General features: G+C 42.5%; 1 protein-coding gene across 1 annotated transcript in view; it reads left to right on the top strand.

Annotated features, from left to right (window-relative positions):
* Nucleotides 1–19,042, top strand: part of LOC149189950 (uncharacterized) — a 171,548-nt gene that overhangs the window by 15,645 nt on the left and 136,861 nt on the right. The window contains exon 2 of the mRNA XM_089411987.1: nucleotides 668–3,667. Coding sequence (XP_089268113.1) covers nucleotides 668–3,667 — 3,000 coding nt within the window. The remainder of the gene's footprint in view (nucleotides 1–667; nucleotides 3,668–19,042) is intronic.

Raw genomic sequence — 19,042 nt, 5'->3', positions numbered from 1 at the left:
TTGCAGAAACAAAGTACATGCATTTAGGAAACACTTTACACATATGGAGTTCCTGAAATACATAAGTCTCTTCTGCCTCTTCTTCCTCCTAATGTTTGACAAACATATTCCTGAAATCGAAGATCTTTTCTTGATATGCATTGCAGTTTATCCAAAAACTGAAATTCTCAAGGTTTTGAATTCCTGAAATTTGAGAAACGTCAGTTGTTAGCTAAACCTCAAATATAGGAAATGACACCTGCTTGGCCAAGCAAGCCATTCTTGGTAAATGGAATTCAGAAACAAGTTTCTCTTACCCAAAACTGTTTATTGACTGTAAGAAACGTATCTTTATCCTTGGATGTCTGAATTTTTACTCAGTTTTAGAAAATATTCCCTTTAGAGGGAACTTTCTAACATCATCTATAGTTTCTTTGTTGCCTGAAAATTTCTATTTTTTCATGCAAGAAACCATATTTTTTCTTACAGATTAAATGTTTAAAGAAATGCTTACATTTAAGAAATATTTATAAGCACGGTAACGCAGCAATATTCCAATAACTCAGTTTACATGATTGAAAAACTTCCATTTACCTTTTGGAATAACCTTTGCATTTTGTATGATGGCATCTGCATTTTTAACTTGTAGATTCCCTCTAAGCTTTACTACCTGGATGAAGAACTGCAGGTGTGTCATATCATTGTTTTTATTCATGAAGGAGCACGCTTCGATACTCAACTATTAAAAACATTTCGCACTCTTCAAGCTTCAAAGCATGCATTGGCTCCATTTGTAAAGACTCAGGTATTACCTGGCCTGCTTCCTGTTCCTGGTTCCTCATCGAGAGCTACAATCTCAAGAGCAATGGGCACCCCATCTAGCAGTTCTCCAGGAAGAGGTGGGATCATGGGGCGGCATACATCTACCATTGGTCTTATGTCAGGTTCATCTCCCACCTTACTTCCAGGACAGTGTACTCCGGTTATGCTCTTTGTTTTTCTTGATGATTTTTCAGATGGTTCATCAAGTGGGTCTCATGGGACTTCTCACATAGAGGATGCTGTTGAGGCAGCTGCTTTGGGTAATTCTCAGGGAGCTTCAGGTGTACAATCATCTGGAATAGTCCATATCTCAAGAACAAATATACAATCAAAAGCTTCAACTCCTGTTGTAATGCTAGCACGCTCCACAAACAAGATGGAAGGAGGATTCCGTAAAAAATTGCAATCATCTCTTGATATACAAATACGGTTTTTAATAAAGAAATGTCGGACAATTGCTGGAGGGGGTGATGGGGGAACTACAGCTGGCTCAGGGCATGGACCAAGAGGTCCGGGGAGTGTCAGTTCTTTATCAGGGGCTGGAATTGGCGGAACTCTGTTTGCTCTTGATGCAGTCAAAGCTGTGGCTCTTGTGGACAGGTCATCAAACCGCAAGAGTGAGCCTTTAGAAGCAGCAACAGGAATTATTGAAGAGATTTTAAATGGCAAGGAATCTTCAGAGAATTTTCTTTTGGAAAATAATAGTAATGGTGGGGTAAGTGATGATATTCAAGCAATAAAGGACTTCCTTTATCGGCAGGCTGAAGTTTTAAGAGGTAGGGGAGGGATAGCTACAAATTCAACTGGTGGTTCAGCTGGTGTTGGTATGGTTGCTGCTGCGGCTGCAGCTGCTGCAGCTTCTGCTGCAGCTGGAGGTTCTGGAGGATCAATCAAATCTCTCTCCAGTCCTCCTGAACTTCCAAGTCTAGCAAATTGGTTGTCAGCATGTTATCTTCTTTTTGAAGCATTGATCGAATGTAGAGTTGGGAATGAATTTGAAAAGGGGGCAAGTGCAAGGGGTCCAGAAGGGTCCACAAGTTGTCAAAAGAAAGAATATCAGGAACCTGCAAGCTCAGGCCGCATGGGGGCAGCAGTTCAGACGAGCCAAGGTGCTTTAGATATGGCTGTTGCTTGTTTGGAGAGTGGAAAAGGACTGGACATGAAGTTTTCTGCAGCATGGTGCAAAAGGGCACTTCCAGCTGCTAAGGAGGTGTATATGAAAGGATTGCCACCTTGTTATCCGACAGCTGTTCACAATGTCCACTTAGAAAAAGCGTTGCGTGCTTTTCGAGCAATGGTAAGGGGCCCTGCAGTGCATATCTTTCCTGAAAAATTAAAAGAGGACTGCGAGGCAATCTGGAAATCTGGGAGACAGCTTTGTGATGCAGTTAGCTTAACTGGAAAGCCATGCGTGTATCAAAGACATGATGTGGTTGGGACTTCCTCAAATTGTCCAGAGTTAGAAACAGAGAAAGCTGTTTTCAAGCCACACTCAAGTGGTTTTGTTTTTCTTCATGCTTGTGCATGTGGGAGATCCAGACGATTGCGCAGTGACCCTTTTGATTTTGAAAGTGCAAATATTACATTTTTTAATTTTCCTAACTGTGAGGACCTCCTTCCAACATTTGTCATACCATTTAGTGAAGATGGAAACCCTGTTGGGAGTTCAGCATGGAGTTTAGTTCGACTAGGAGGCACAAAATACTATGATCCATCTGCAGGTTTACTTCAAAGTGGATTTTGTACTTATGAGAATTTCTTATGTGCATGGACAATTTCGTTTGTTTTGCAAGATACAGTGCAAAATGTCTCAACAAAAGATCAGCAGAAGGATATTGTACCTCCAAGTTCAATCATTCAGGATTCAAGAGTGCAAAATGTTAATAATGCTGAGGATCAGAGAAAGATGTCCTCTGCTAGTGTTGATTCTATCCCTTCTGAAACACGCACAGTGGGTAAAGGGCAGCAGAGGAAAGTTGTAGAGAAAATTCCAGGGGATGATTTGAAGTCAAACTCTGGCAGAGGATTTCCTGTGATAGAAATGAAAAAAGCATTTGCAGAAGTTGTTGCTAAGTCGAATTCCACTGCAGATTCAGCTTTCCCTCCACTTCAACAAAAGCGGCAGCCACCAGCAAGTTTGGAGAAGGTTGTAAAGCAAAGGAGTGGAAAGGAAAGAAAAGATCAGGTAGTTCATTTGAACGGAGAATTGAGCTCAACTGTTTTGAACTCTGAGACCACAACAGAACAGAGTCTTCAAAACCCTGAAATTGTTAGTCAAAGAGAAAATCAAGCAGTCTTGCTTATAGGGTGCAATACAATATCAACAACAGTGAATAATGTTCAACGGCCACAACTTAGTATTAGGATGAAGCGCGTTGTTGTGTATGTTGGATTTGAGCATGAATGTTCCCATGGCCACCGCTTTCTTCTATCATTGGATCATATTGAAAAGCTAGGAGGTTCATATTCAGATTCCATGAGTTGTGTTGGCTCCAAAAAGACTCCTAACCAACCTGCATTAACAATAAAGAAAGGTAAACAAGGTCATAAGCGTTTGCAGTTACCAGATGTGCAGAATATTGTGGAAACTAGGGCCAAACCAACAAATGGCACACGGGAGATGATCTTTAACCAAAATAATCAGCCCATCAGTCAATTTCCAAAACTTTCAAACATGGAAATGAAATGTGAAGGGGACCTTCAACATGCAATTCATAATGAAGGTGAAGGTCCAGGATTTTCACTTCTCAATATGGATTTACCAATCTATATGAACTGCCCTCACTGCAAAACTTCTGCCAGGAGTAAGAAGAAGCACAATCTGAAATTTGCAAGCACAGTATCTCAACTTCAACGGATATTCTTGGTATGAGATCATCTTCCTGTTTATCCCTGTTTAATTTTTTAATCAAAATACTGCTTCTTGAACTTGAACATTTATTTTAGATAGGTGTTATTTTTTTTTTGGGTTTATAACTTTATATTAAAATTGTCTGTGAAATACATATACCGGGGAAACCTGCTGGGCACTTCCCCTCATTCCGAGGATGGTACCCCAGGTAAACAGGATTCTTCAGAAGCTAGTGGCTTTTGTCAACACAGGGTTTAAGTTCATTACAATGGTATACTCATTAAGAGCTCATAATAAAATGGTATGCTTGTGGGAATTGAACGTGAGTTGACATAATGTGATATGAGAGCAATACAAGCGATGGAAGAAAGATAGCCACACACAACAAACAGAAGAGAGAGAAAGTAATTTAGTATGAGAGAAGATTGCTGGAAATGTACACATGCTGTACACTTTATAATCCACTGAACATTTATAAAGATACCTGTAATTCAAAATTGGATTGTACATGCACGATGACATGCAAAGATTTTATCACTTGGCTTTTTCATTAAAGCTCATCCAAAACTAAAATAAAGCTAAAAATAAATAGGAATTACAATTAGAAATTTCAAATATATAATATAGTATTTTGCCACTTTTCACTTATTAATTCTCATAATTTCTTCTCTGCTTAGAGGACATTGTCCCTGGCTTTTGTTGTATTTGGGGGTTGCAATCCTTCCAATGAAGGAAAAGTATCCTTGGGCCTTGTGTTGTTACTTGTTGGGAACTTGGGATCTTTGTACAAATCCATGTTCCTTGTAAAGATGAAGTGCTTGAACCAATGCTAGAATGCGTTGTCGAAGAGAAGAGGTTCATGGAGGAAAGTCATCAGATGTCCAATCTGCTTAAGAACAAAACCGGTAGAATTCTATTGAAGGTTAAGAAAGGAGCCATTGATGATAAATATGTTGTGTCTCTTGTAGAAGGAACACGAATATGAGGAACTCAATGCTTGTTATGAAGTGCTTCATACTTGGTTTGGGTCTACTGAAGGATATCATAGACTTTGGCATGGATCTTGTCCAAGTTGTGCACAAAGAAATAAGCTTTGTTTCTCTTCTTCACTGATGGTGTTAGATTTCAGGTTACTTAAGAAGTGTTTATACCATGTTTGGGGTGCTTCATGAGATTTGAGGTACATGGTGTGTGTTGAGCCCCTAGATGGTTTGTGATGAATTTGCACATGGGAGATGGTTCATGATGGATTGACACATTAGAGATGGTTTATTTAGTGATCCCTTGACCTTAGTTGGGTACCTGCTTGGCATCCTTCCCTAGGGCATTAGATTTCTCTTGACAACTTGGACAACGTCCTTATCATGACCATAGGGAGAGGGTTGCTGGCTTGGGGAATGCCCTACCTAGGAGGAGTGTTATGTATCTTGGAGGAGAGCATTAGGCTTTAGACAATGCAGGGTAGCTTGGATTCTTGTATGGAGGCTCCGAGTTGGCTTTGGGAGCCCTAAGTAGTGATAGTGTTCATGTAGGAGTTGATTCAGTGGAGTACATGGCTTATGAGGATTGATGGAACCTTTGGAGGCTAGTAGGAGGAGCATTAGACACATCCCATGGAGTGCCCTTGCATTTGGAGACTTGCTTGTGGATGACATCCACCTTCAAGCTTAACATGTGTACCCTTGGAGTATAGTGATTTGTGATTATTGTAGGTTGCTTGTAAAGGCACAAGCCCACATATGTATTGTTAGCTTTTTTTTACCTCTCATATATATAGAGGAAAGAGAGTCCTTTCATAACATAACATCAGAGCTCATTAGTACTTATCACATCAGTGTTCGAGATGTCGTCAAGTGGAGTGCACTAGTTTTCTCTTTCTCTTGGATCTTCTTATGTACTTGGTCATTTTTTGTCTTGAAGTCACTAGGGTTTCTTGAGCTTGTTGGAGCACTTGAAGACTAGGGTTAGTGTTTCATTCCATGGAGATTTTGATAATAGGGTTTTGTGATAAAATTGTAGGTTGTCCTTGGAAAAGACAAGAAGAAGAGATGTCTCGCCTTGGATGACTTACTTGAGTGATTCACACTTGTTGAATCTTCTTGGTTGAGCTAGGGCTTATTGGTTTCCCCTAGCAAGGGTTTTGGAGAGCTAGTGAATTGTATTATCCTTATAATAAGGCTTGGTATCTACATGAACTGTAATGTTCCCAAGAAATTAATTGCTCAAGTGACGAAGTAGCCTATTGATTCCCATAGGCTATAGTCCTTGATAAAGGGAAAAACCCCAAAATACCCAATGTTTGGGCAGCGAAGGGCAAGGTTTTGGGGCAGTTGGGCAAAGAAACCCAAAGTTGGGGTTTTGAGTGAACCTCACTCAATCAATTAAGGAGAAAAATCCCCTCAAAGAAATCTATAAATACAAGAGGGTTGAATTCATTTGGATCATCATTGGATTGGATCAATTATCTCTGTTTTATTTGAGCCTGAGGCTCTGAGGGTTTTAAGACCCCTTTCCCCTACTAATTTCGGTGGTGAAAGATTCCACCCTTGTTAGTTCATTTTCTATTTTCTTTTCTACTTGTTCTGGCACAGCGTATTGGAGAAGTCTCTGTTTTGGAGGAAGGATTAACAAATAAAAAATCTGCTCTAAAGGCAACATCCATCTGAAGCATACTAAGCCGAATTTATCCTTGAGGCCAATGAGTCTGTTGGAGGTCAGATTAACACGAATTTCTGTGGATAGGCTAAGATAAGGTCATACAAATTTTCTCTGTAGTTATTCCTGTAGCAGACGAATTGTCCTGAGGTCAGCGAAGTCCTGAATTAGAGTTTCAGTGATTGTGTGGAGAAGTTCCTAACATTCGGTGGCTTTTGAAGTGCTTAGACCCAATTCCGTTTAGGCTGGGTGTTGCCACTAATGATCTGAGCTCCCTATGAGGTTGAACGAAGTCCTTGCATGAGAGTGAGTTCCCCAAAGCCACTTTGTAACCAACCACAGGCTTTGCTGTGATAGGTTGAAGTCAATGTCGTGATCTTGAGACAATCGAGGGTTCTGAAGTGTTTCAGTGGAAAATTCGAGTTCCTCTAGCAAATGTGAAGTGTTTCTTAATAGGCTGCAGATCCTGTAGAAAAAGGAAGACCGAAGATCCTCCTGTAGCAAATGCGAAGTATTCTTGGTAGGCCACAGATCCTGTAGTTCGGATCCTGTAGAAAGAGAAGGCCAAAGTTTGAGCAGGTTCAAAATTGGCTTGAGGCAGCGTGTTTCAACATAATCGCATATATCTTCAACTGTTGGTTAACCTAATTTCTGGTTAGAGCACGCTGTTTGTCATTTTGATCTTTGGTCTGTTTCTATTAGACAGAACTCATATCTATTGTGTGGAAATCTGATACTGGACCGATTTTATTATATGTGGTGTGGATTTGTTGGACAATTATCATTGCACTGTTGGAATGATCATATTATTGATTTGGAATTATTGAATGATAAATTGCTCTGTTGAGTTCACTGCATTATTAGTGTGGTTTCATTAAAGGATATATCAACTGTGTGCATTAATTGTTATGCTAGAAGAAGAGGTCCTACTGCTATAGGAAACCCTAGGGAAGAATTACTCTAGATCAGTATAGGAAAAAAATTTGATTGCTACAGGAAACCCTAGGGCAGAATTACACTAGTTCATTACATGAACCTCATCTTATTCATATTAAGGAAGTTTTCAGCTATCCGGTAATTGTGTAAATTTCTGATTTGATTTTCAGTCATCTATGCTCTTCATGGTTTGTAATTTCCAGCTATATATACTTTGCTGATTTGTCATAATTAAAAGGGTATTATGTTATGTGATTTAACATTTAATTGAAGAAGAAAAGGGCTGTTTTGCGGCTATATTTACAGTTGTAATTGAGTGTTTTGAAATCTTGCTTAGGTTGCCCTAGAGAACTGAAACTTATTGGAACACTTTGGTATATTTTCTCTTGTATTGCGTTGATGACAAGGATTGCTAAGTATTGGAATTTTGTCCATTGTCACTGTTGTTTTGTTTGTATTTCATAACAATCCTAAAGCTGAAAATTCACAGGGTTAATATTTGGGAAACATCTTAAGATAGAGGTGAAATTTCTGTTTTGCATTAATTGTCGTTTGTCCACAGTTTTTCCACAAATAGGATGCATTTGATGTTGTGGGAGCCAATGGAATCTCATAAAGAGCCAAGGGTTGGAAGCCATAATAAACTTCAAAAGTGGAATGCCTTGTGGAGATGCATGGGGCCCTATTGTAGCAATGTTGCAAAGGTGTAGATAATTGTCTTGAAGCTTGTTTTGTTGGCAGTAAATGTGGAGATCATGGACCGAGTTGTAATCAGCAACATTAGCCTACACATTATTTGTGGGTGAAAGGATGTAGAGAACTACTACTGATAACCTAAAAGCCTCCATAAAGGTTAGGGGAAAAGACTCAAGATCCTAGAGTTACATTTTGAAATGTTGGTTAGTGGTAGCTCAAAATCACTCAAAACATGTTCAAAATACAAATTAACTGTGTGAAGAGAATCTATAATTTTATTGCAAGGAATAAGCACTGTTGCCACAAAATTTAGCAGACCTTGTGAGAGTATTCACCAAGCAAGGGCTAGACTCTATGGCAACATTGATAACTCTTGTCCTCTAGGATAGTGTTGATGGTGTTGGACCCGCCAACATGTCAGGGGATTTCATGGTAAGAAGTCCCAACTACACCTCAGACCGTTTGGTGTAGGAGTCCCAATAGTGGGGTAGTACGGTATCGCCTTGACCGTGGTTGCGCGCAGAGGTGAGTAAGATGTCCCTGTTGGTAGCAAGGGTGTGACATGCACAAGAAGTCAAGGAAGGTGCATGAATGGGTCTAACACACGTAACGGGGGTATGAGTGCGCCCCTTAGAAACCTGTGACAGCACGTGGCTTGAAAGAGAACACATGAGAGAGATACATCACAAGCTGGAAAGAAGGTTAGCCAACGATCCAAAGTGATGGTTAAACCAACAACACATCTCGATAAGATTCATATAAACATATATAGAAAAATCCATACATACATGCGTAAACAACAAATACATATATCATTAGAGTAACCAAGATAGCTGAAATACAATAACAACATATGCATGAAATGTGCTGGCTTTGTTATATTAAGAAAGTGAAAGCTCCAATCATACATACAACTATGACCAACCACTAGTCCCGACAATAGAATGTTACAATCACTGCTGCCTGCTCCTCTAAAGAGATATACTAGCTTTGCACTGTGGAGAAGCCAAGGCTCGTTACAATACACTCCAAGCTTTCTCTAAGATACACCTATAGGAAGCTTGGCTCCCAAAAGCATGTACAATGAGTTATGAGGTTCTATAAATAGCAAAGGGTGGGGTGACCCTTGACATTCCCCTTTATGACTCTTCACCTACCCTCATGACTCTTCACCTACCTTCATGACTCTTCAACTACTACATGATTGTTACACTCTACTATCGACACTTGGTCTTTCACTTTTACAAGATGTTACATTACAATTTGCACATGTACCCATGTGAGACAAAATAGGCTTGAGCAAGCCATGCAAGCTATCACTAAGACTCAGACAGCTGTGGGAAGACCAACTCTTCGACATCCTCGTGATGATCGACGGTGGCGAACTGATGCCAAGCTTGGTAGTCTGTGATGGTGTCCGTGTGCTCAATGGTGACATCCTGCTAAAAGCGAACTCTTGCCTGTGTTGCATTTGGGTACACTGGTTTGGCTCCTTTGTCCAAATTGCCTGCTAACATGCGTATCATAGTCTTGAGTGCAACCAGACCAACAACATACTAATGCATAGTGTCTGCGCTGATCTCCAAGTCTGTGCTGGTGGCTACACGCATCAACTCATCAAAGTACATGTCCAGCTCCAGTCAGACTTGGTTCTTTGACTTCGCCTCGGTGAGTGTGCCAATGGATGGGATTGCGTGCGTGCGCACAATGACATCCATGCTTCTGAACACCCGTGCATGTGAAGCCTGCAAACTGGTGATGAGCTGCGGGAGTTCCTCATAGTTCTGGATCTGACTCTGGATGCGTGCCTTCAACTCTACCGCCTTGGGCTTCATCATCTTTGGCAAGTGTAATGGGGCTCCTTTGTACCTCATTGTCCATGTTTGCATGCGATCAACAACAGTGTGCAGATTTGACAAGATGCGTGCTCTCCTAGCATAGCGTTGCTGCCAATCGTTGAGATGGACAACTGACCTATGCACGGTGACGAATCTGGAATACAACATCCGCATGATTGCTTCGAGAGACGAGACTTCATCCAGTATCGCTCTCCTTAACTCTGCTCCGGCGGATGATGTAATCAGTTCTCCTCCTTGCTTGGTCGCTTGTAACTCCTTATCCATTCACTCGTTCTTCGCTATCAAGAATTGAACACTGAGCTGGTGGCTTCGGCATATGCTTTGGTAGCGTCGGCCAATGCTGCTGGATGCTTGCGCATATCAGATATGATCACTCGTTCTTCAAAGTGTGCAGGAGATGTGTGAACATTCGGAGTGGACACTCTGCCGACTGCACAACTCTGTGTTGTGACTCGTCGAAAGATATGTTGTGCATCTTCGTCTCCAGATTGTCTTCAAGGATTTCTGTGTCTCCTTGATCGGTTGGGACTAGCTCTGCTTCAGGATCTGGTGAAGCCGGTGGGCTGACCTCTTAGTTTCGAGACATGAGATCAATATCATGGTCTAACTCTGGCTGCACCATGTCCGTGTCCATCTGTTCTAGCATATGTTCAATCTCTTGAGCTAAGTCCTGCTCCTGCGACTGCTCACCCTGACTGCTTTGTGCTAGTTGCTCGGATGAGTATACAACCTATATGGACGCAATTTCATCAATCTGTGCATGCTGTGCCTCCTGCTGTGTCTATCCCTGCTGTGCTTCCTTCTCTCTTCTGCGCAACTCCTGTTCTTCCTGGAGTTGCTGCTTTAACTCTTGCAACTCCCTTTCTGTTTCGTCCATCCTCTGTTTCTCTCTTTTCCTTTGCACGTTCCTCCTGTCGCGCTGTCGCCTCTTAGCCTCAATCTCCAAAGCTGCTTTCAACACAAGTGGATTTGCTTTGAACTTGCAACTTTGCTCTGCCTCTGCGCTGTCAACAACCTTTCTCTTGCCTTTGTCACGCGCAGGTACATTACCCTCTGCTGCTGCTGATGATGCTGCTTTCTGGGATGCTACTTCCTTCTGCTTTGCCAACCACTGTACAATTATGTCGACTGGTTCATTGAGCCTGGAGGAGTGATAGCAGTATCTCCATGGGTCTTCCTCAGGCCAATGACACGCCCCGTGGATCCAAGGAAACCACACTCTCGCACAGTGTTCCTTCACCAAGCAATGCGGGTCATACGAATTGAAACTTCTGGTGCCGAAGGTGAACCTCTTGAATTCCTCTGTCTCGACATCAACATGCTTGAGATTCTGTATCTCGTACAACCAGATCCGCAAAGGAAGAGCGGGCCAAGGTGCCTTCTTCTTCTTGTGCAGTCTAACTGATAACTGTGTGGAGATGTGATATGACACCTCTTGCATGACGAGCTTGTCCATGGCAAACTTTGGTAAAACATGCGGAGGCTTCTTCGTGCTGTACATCCGTATGAAGGTGCCAAGGGGTGAGGCATACCAATCTGCTATGTCGATCAATGCCTCCATTGCTGCTTGCGACATGCAAGGTGGATCTTGCTCAAATATCATTTTGTACACTATGTTGACAAAGTGGTTTGATAACTGTGTGATGACTCCCCGGAAGCTGCATTCCAAGAACAACTTGCAGTAAGTGTGCATAGAGGTCTCCGTAGGTGTCCATGCCCAACCCAAGCCTGGGAACTGCTGACGGGCATAGACTGCATCAAATATGTACGCGGACATGTATATCTCCGCTTGTTGACCCTTGGGCGGATGCCGAGCTTGTGTTACTTGTTCCTTCAACCTGAGAGCCAACATGTCGGACCAGTTGCAAGGTCTTCCTTCATTGGCCAGTTGGTCGAACGCGATCACCCAACTTTGCGGGAAGGTCTCTGTGTTCTCTTGGCCAGATAAGCGATGTGCAAAGATGACCAAGTATTGATATGCCTTTTGCAATATCTTCGTCTTGTAGACTTGGTTGGGTGTTGTCCTGAACTTGGCTGGCTCTTTCACCCAGCGCTTCAAAATATCTCTAGAGTTTGCACTGCTGCTGGGTCTGCTGAAGGGTGTCTCCATTGTGATCACCGACTGTGGCAAAATTATACATCTCCTGAAAATCCTTCGCCCTAAAATTAGCAAGCTATGTCCCACTGATACTGCTCAACACCATTGTCTTTGGATCAATGTGCGAGACAATATAGTGGATCATGTCGCGCATGGAAATGCGGGATGCCTGCATGCAATCAGGTACAAGCTAGACTTGTGGATGTTTACATAGACCTTGCAGTCTTCCAGATCTTTCCCAAATGTGCCTGAGAATATGTCGTTGATATCTTGCCATTTCATCTTGATGTCCTTGTCTATCAACATCCTGGTGTCCTCGTAAACGAGTAAGCTCATAAACACTTGTTCAACTGCATCTCCAGTTTCACTTCCAACTGTGTCTTTTGACCCTGCTCTCTTGGAAGTTGTTGTACCTATACTGCTGAGAGGCGGACGAACACCTGCTATACCTGGAGACATAGTAACTCTCATGGCAAGCAATTTGTCAGTTGAAAACCAAAACAAATTTGAGGACTGTCATGCAACATACCTGGGTGACTGACAACAAATATTGCGCAATTTTCATCGGGATGCTAGGAGACTGACGGCCAAAACTGCGCAAGGCACAGTCCGAGCTGTTAGAAGGTTGACTGTCTGCTAGAACTATGCAATGCACAGTCCGGCCTGGCTTACTGAGGACTGAGACTGCGCAATGCGCAGTTTCAATCAGCAAGGGCATGCAAACCCAACAAACTGCATTGCGTAGTTTCTTGGGCCAGCTGGGCACTACCTCCCAGAATCGCGCATAGAAAGCATGGGGGTTAGTGTTGGCCAAATTTGCGCATTTTCTGGGAGGAAGGCGAACCAGAAATGCGCATTGATGGCCTGGCAAGGCAAGGTCTGGGCCAAGGTAGCCCAGACCCGCCGACGGGCGACTGAAAACATGAAACGTGTTAAATGCATGGCGAGACTGAGTGTAAGAAAGAGTGAATGATCATGCATGTAAACAGTGAGTGCAAGATTCAGAAAATGGGAAGACATGCATGTGTGTGAAGCGAGTCGCTGCAACGACGACCGTAAGTGCAGAAACAATGTCATGCATGCGACAACAGTGAGATGCAAACAAAACCTAAAATAGTGCTTCCACAAGCTAACATACATCAAAACGACAACAAGCGTTCACTGAAATCAAGCAGGCAAAACTCACACAAGCCGAAATACAAAAAGCGCCAGAAAAGCAGCAAAAACATGAAAAGCGGACTTACCTGGAAAAAGCTGAGCTGAATGTGCTGAAGACTCCTAGATGCGATGTGGGATGTCAGAGCTCCAAGATCGATGTGAGGAATGAGCTCTGCAACGTTGAATAAATAAGTTTTGAGAGGATGAGGCTTATGATGTGCATGCCTCAAATCTAGGAAAAAGCGACACTTGGAGGGAATTTTCTAAAACGATCTTTGTATGTAACCTCCAGCTGCTAAAAATAGATTCCTAAAATCTAGGGATGCTTTTTTGCTTTTTTTTTCGGGAAAAGCAACCCATGCATGCAAATCAGGATTGCTCAGTTCTGGAGGGAACCGGTCAACCTGAAAGCACATGCAGCAGTCTGCAAGCTTGGGGATGAGTTTTGCGTAGTTTCTGGGTTGAGCAAGACTAGCTGTCCCTCATGCTCTACGCAATTTCTGGACTGAAGCCCCGGTTGTTAGTTAGAATTGCGCAATTCCTAAGCTGAAGCCTGGTGTTGGGCTGCATTGCGCAATTTTCAAGGGGAAGGCTGCTGGGTTGAACTGTGCATTTTTGGAGCCCAACAAGATTGCACAATTTCTAGAGGGAACGCTGGTTCCCCTCCAGAATTGCGCAATTTTCAAGGGAGCATCTCAGCCAGAAAATTGCCCAAGTCCGGAATGACAGCCTGTGGTGGGAGATAAACAAGCTGACATGCACAGGCTGGCAGGCCATTGAAACTCAACTGAAGCCTATGTACTTACTCAGTGCAAGACATGCTGTTAAGGATGGTAGGTAGGGAGGCTCCAAAACGAAGCTAAGGCAAAAGTTTGGAGGATGGTTGTAGCTGCTACAACAGGTAGCAACGACAACAAGGTTCTTCTTAAGGCCTGGAACATAGAGGGCATCCTTGAGATGGAGAGAGCTACCAAACTCCCTCTCAACACTGACAGTACCTACTCCCCTAGTCAAGTACTTGCCATCATCTCCTAGCTCAATGTGAAACTGCATGTCCTTATGCTTTAGCTGGCTAAAATTTCCTTGTTCTTGGTCATGTGGAAGGATGCTTTAGAATAATATATCATACGCTGTTGCCCACTGAGCTTGCCATGCAAGCTATCAATGAGAAGTTTTTCTTGAACTGAGAAGAAAACGCATCTACCTTAGCTAATGTGGCCACATGGTCCTTACTAGACCCCTTCTTCTAGTTAGGACACTTAATGGCATAGTACTCGAAATGGTGGCAATGGAAGCATTTGATCTTTTCTCAGATCTTTCTTCTTCTTCTCGTCCTTCTGACTTGACTTGACCTTTCCTTGGCCCTTCTTACCCTTCGCTTTGCTACCTTTACTTGCCAAGACAAAGTTCTCCTCGTCCTCTGTCTTCATTGATCTTACAACTATCTTCCCTCTTCAAATTTCTTCTTGAATGCAATCTTACCACAACCTTTCCCAGTTGGGCAGGTTCTCGCTGCCACTGATTGCATCCTAGAAATTCTCCCAGGACTTATGAAGTCCTAGTAGCGCAAGACTAACAAGGTCTTTGCTTGCTACAATCTTGTCCACTTCAGCTGGATCATCCTGAATCTGGGTGAACTTGGAAAGTTATGTAATGATGGCCTCTCCTTTGCTCATCCGGATATCTCTTAACTTGTCCTTTAGGGCAAGCTTCTTGGTATCATTGAATCCTTGATACAAATCTGAGATGACTTTCCACATCTCGTTTGCTGTTGTCTTCCCATGGAGATGAGGGATAATGTGATCTTTTACCCCCTCAAGAATGATTCTCCTGGCCTTGGTGTCATCCTTGTTATGTTGGATCAACTGTTGGGGATCTGTGGGTGCAACTTGTGGGCTCTTCACAAAATCTAGCATCTTATTATCTTCCAACACTATTGAGATTTGCTCCCTCCATGAGCAGAAGTTAGAGGCTCTCTCTAAACAATATCCGCCTTTAGTCCTTGGAATGAAATATTGCCTATCCAAATTAGTACTCTTCAAAACTCTAGCGCAAACCTATTGACTGATCTGTGCTTTTCATTCACTGCACAATTTTGGTGCTGGGCTTTATGCCGAACTATGCTATGATACATTTTGAATTTCTTGAAACTCTGCGCACTTCTTAGATGAATTACTGAAAACAAGGCAATTGAAAACTGAAACCAAATTTACTTTCGCCAAGACCTAGAGTTTCTTAACAATCAATAAGCAACATAAAACCACCGAAGATTAAAACACATGCACACAAAATTGACATGTTTGTTTTGCCTTGGAAACCCAAAAGGGAAAAAATGCTTTCTTTGTTGTGGTATATTATTGATTGTTCTTGAGCAAATGGATCTATTGCAATTCACACTGCTACTGCAACTAACAATCTGTCTATGAGAAAGCGCTATGCTTCTCCTCACTATTCTCAACTCTACCATTGTTCTCTATTGAAGATAGTCTTGACCTGCCTTGAGAATCCTGATCGTGCTCCACAATCCTTGCGCACTTGGGCTCCTATTTCCTTGCGCAATTAAGCTCCTAAATCCTTGCGCACTTGGGCTCCTATTTCCTTGCGCAATTAAGTTCCTAAATCCTTGCGCACAATTGCTCCTCAACCGATACACATTCCACAATAAAGAATGATCTATGATCTTATGCCTTCGTCCTTCTCTTTATAGATGGAATTTGATCCATGCAAGGAGGCCCAATTCAATTAGTAGTTAACACTAGTGTCACGAGTTTCCTTTGCTAGTTAATTGGACCAAGTCCCAGTTACACTTGGATTAGCTCCCAGTTAACTAGCTCTAGTTCCTCCTTGATTTACTCTAGTTGTGATTGTGAGTTAACTAAGAACTCAACTCGTTTTCTCTCCAATCAACACTAAAGTCTTAGCTCGTTCTAACTGAACTTGTCATTGCCACCTTATCCTGTTGTCTAACTGAAGAAGGCTCCAACAAATTAAAGGTCCAACACTATGCATGCAACCTTGATGATCATTCCAGTAAACTGGGAATCAACTGATTGAAACTGAAGTCTATCTCATGAACTCGCATTCGTGCTAGAGAAAGACTAAGTTGAGATCTTCACCGGCTAAGGCACAAGCTAGAAGACCTTCCATTGCTACATTTTCAACATTAGGGTTGGAACATTACAAGGGTTCCTTTTTATGTGTGGACCATCAACTGCTTTAGGAACTAGGTGATGGCTTTTGAGGGTGGTAGACATCATGCCAGGCTTTTTCCCACATGCTAATTTTAGTCCCAACCATATTTTGCATTTTTCTTTTTCTTTAACTATGTCTTTCTTTGCTTTTGTCATTCTTTTAGCTGCATCAACCTCCAGGGCAATGTTTTCTGACCCAGAGCCAAGGATGAGGATGAGAGAGTGCCAATCCCTATGACTAATAATCACTTGCCTAAAGGATGGATGTGAAATAGAGGGAATGATGGAAAGTGTTAAGTATAGAATATCATGGGCATGACACTTCAATTAGAGCCTCACATTAGTGCCCTACCTATAACCTAAAGGCCTCAAAAGGAGGTCCCATTGGACTAAGATAAAAGATTAACCACATAGGTGATGTGAGGGAACATGAATACAATCAAGATTGGTCAATTATCTAGATCACTCTTCGATTCATATTGGTATTCTTCAAAACAATATGCAAAACCGCATGATTGCAAAATGGTAAAAGTACCTATCGATGGATGACCCACCTCCCTTCAAGGAGGAATGCCTGATGGTAGAAAGAAATCTGATTGGAGCATATATGTGGAGGGTTCATGGCATCATGCCAAGTACTGATCAATTGGGATGGTGGTTGTCCAAGTAGGAGAAAAATTTCTCTTATGGGATACCCACTTTTAAGGGGTAACAAGCACCATGATTTTAGAAAATTTATAGACAACCACAAAAGTGCAATCATGTTTCCTTTGTGGGGTGGGAAAACCACGAATAATTCCCATGGTTTGGAAGGCATTAGCCAATCTAAGCTGATACAGGCTAAGTTGGCTTAGTTGGTGTGCAAATTGAGCACATTTTGACATAATCTTCAACTTTCTTTATGCAGCGCACACGTGTAGTGGGACCTTTCTCTTCTTCCTTCTTGTGCCTAAGTCTCTCTCTAGGCTACGGTTCTCTTGGCCCACGCACAAGACCATAAACTTGCTGCTCAGAGCCTTATCTGAGCTCCATACTTGTTGGTGTCGTGAACCTTTGGTCAAGCTTAACCCAAGTACTCGGTCGGATTTTGGTGGTTGGTGCTGTTATCGACGTGGGCTAGTCACAATCATCGGCGCATATCAATCGTTGATGTGAATTTCGGGGGGGGGGTACCCCCTAACGTTATCAAGGAGGGGAGGGGGTTTGCACTTGTGGTTCCCGCGCTAGGTTCCCATGGGTGTCAATATACTTCTCTGGGGCTTGGGTACTTGTGGGTAAGGTGCCTAGGTCATGGGCTGTTGAACCACATGACAATCACAACATAAAGTCTAGTGAAAACAACCAATTCTTAGGGACAATAATCATATTTGCATCTAAGTGAACCAAGTCTGGATGTAAAGGGCTATTTCATACTTCACACAAGGCTTTCCTTCCAAAATTAGGGCCGTGGACTCACAATGGTGTTTTCTCCCTAGGTGGGAGTGGCAAAAGGATAACCCTATTAGGTTATTCCAGCCCCTAAGGGGAAGTAACATTTCCTCAATCCATCCTTCGATCAATAGGTGTTAATGAATAATAATGATGGTACATAGGGGAGAAGACTTTATGGACAAGTGCCATGGTCAAAGGGACCAACATGATGGAGATCCACATCTTGAGTGGATAGATGTGAGGATGGAGCAATCATGGATGCATGAGTTACCAACTTGGCCTTTGTTTTTCCACCCCTCTTATGCGCCTTTTACTTTTGCTTGATTTCTCTTTGTATTACTGCTCGTAGTGCAAAGGGTTAGAGCTTGCTTTGAATGATGTATAGTGTTGAAAATGTAGCGAGCAAGGTCTTTTGGCTTGTGCCTTAGCCATTGAAGACCTCAAGTTGCCCTTCTTCTAGTATGAGTGCGAGCTCATAAGTTAGACTTCAATTAGGACGAGTTATTTCCAGTTTAATGGAATAATCATCAACTTAGCATGCATAGAGTTGGAGCTTTAGTTAAGTGGAGTCTTCATTAATTTGACTACAGAACGAGGTGGTAGTTACATGTTCAGTTAGAGCAATTTAGTCTCCAGTGTTGAATGGAGAAAGGAGGAGTTAAGAGGTCCAATGTTGATTGGAGAAAGGATGAGAAGAACTCTCTGTTAACTTGTCAATCAAAACTCAAGTTCTAAATTTGAACTTGGCCTCCTTGCATGTTCGAATTGGGTCTATGAAGAGGAGGATGAAGGCACAAGGAATAAACAAGTTTTGTGCACAATGTTGTGTGACAAGACAACTCACCAGTTTGTGAGAGGAGCCTTGATTGTGGAGAGCGCAAAGATTGTGTCCTACGAAATAGGAGACACAAGTGTGCTAGAACTTAGGAGGTTGGTTGTGTGTAGTGAAGAGGAGCTGGGTTCTAACGAATAGGAGGCAAAAAGTGCGCTAGAAAATAGGACTTGAAGTGTGCTAAGAAATAGGGCACAAGTGCACTAGAAAATAGGACCTGAAGTGCGCTAGGAAATAGGAGATTTGCGTAGGGGGATAAGGCTTCCAAGTGCGCAAGGAAGAAGGAGCAGGATCGAGCACAAGAGCAGGGTTTGTAGGGCAAGTCAGGGAGGCAACAAAGGATTGGTTGCGAGCTAGAGGGCCGAGATCAAGCAGTGATCAAGGCAGGCTGAGATCAAGCATATCAGCTGAGATTTGTGAGAGAAGCATAACGCTTTCTCAGAGAGACAGATTGCTTTGTAATAGATTCGATTGCTCCGGAACAATCAATAAACCTCCACATCAAGGGAGCAGGTTTTCCCTATTGGGTTTCCT

This window comes from Pinus tabuliformis, chromosome 3_1 (genome assembly GCF_031772625.1).
Source record: "Pinus tabuliformis cultivar Carrire ecotype Pingquan chromosome 3_1, CPIR1, whole genome shotgun sequence".
Taxonomy (NCBI): domain Eukaryota; kingdom Viridiplantae; phylum Streptophyta; class Pinopsida; order Pinales; family Pinaceae; genus Pinus; species Pinus tabuliformis.
This window is presented reverse-complemented; position numbering and strand designations above follow the sequence as displayed.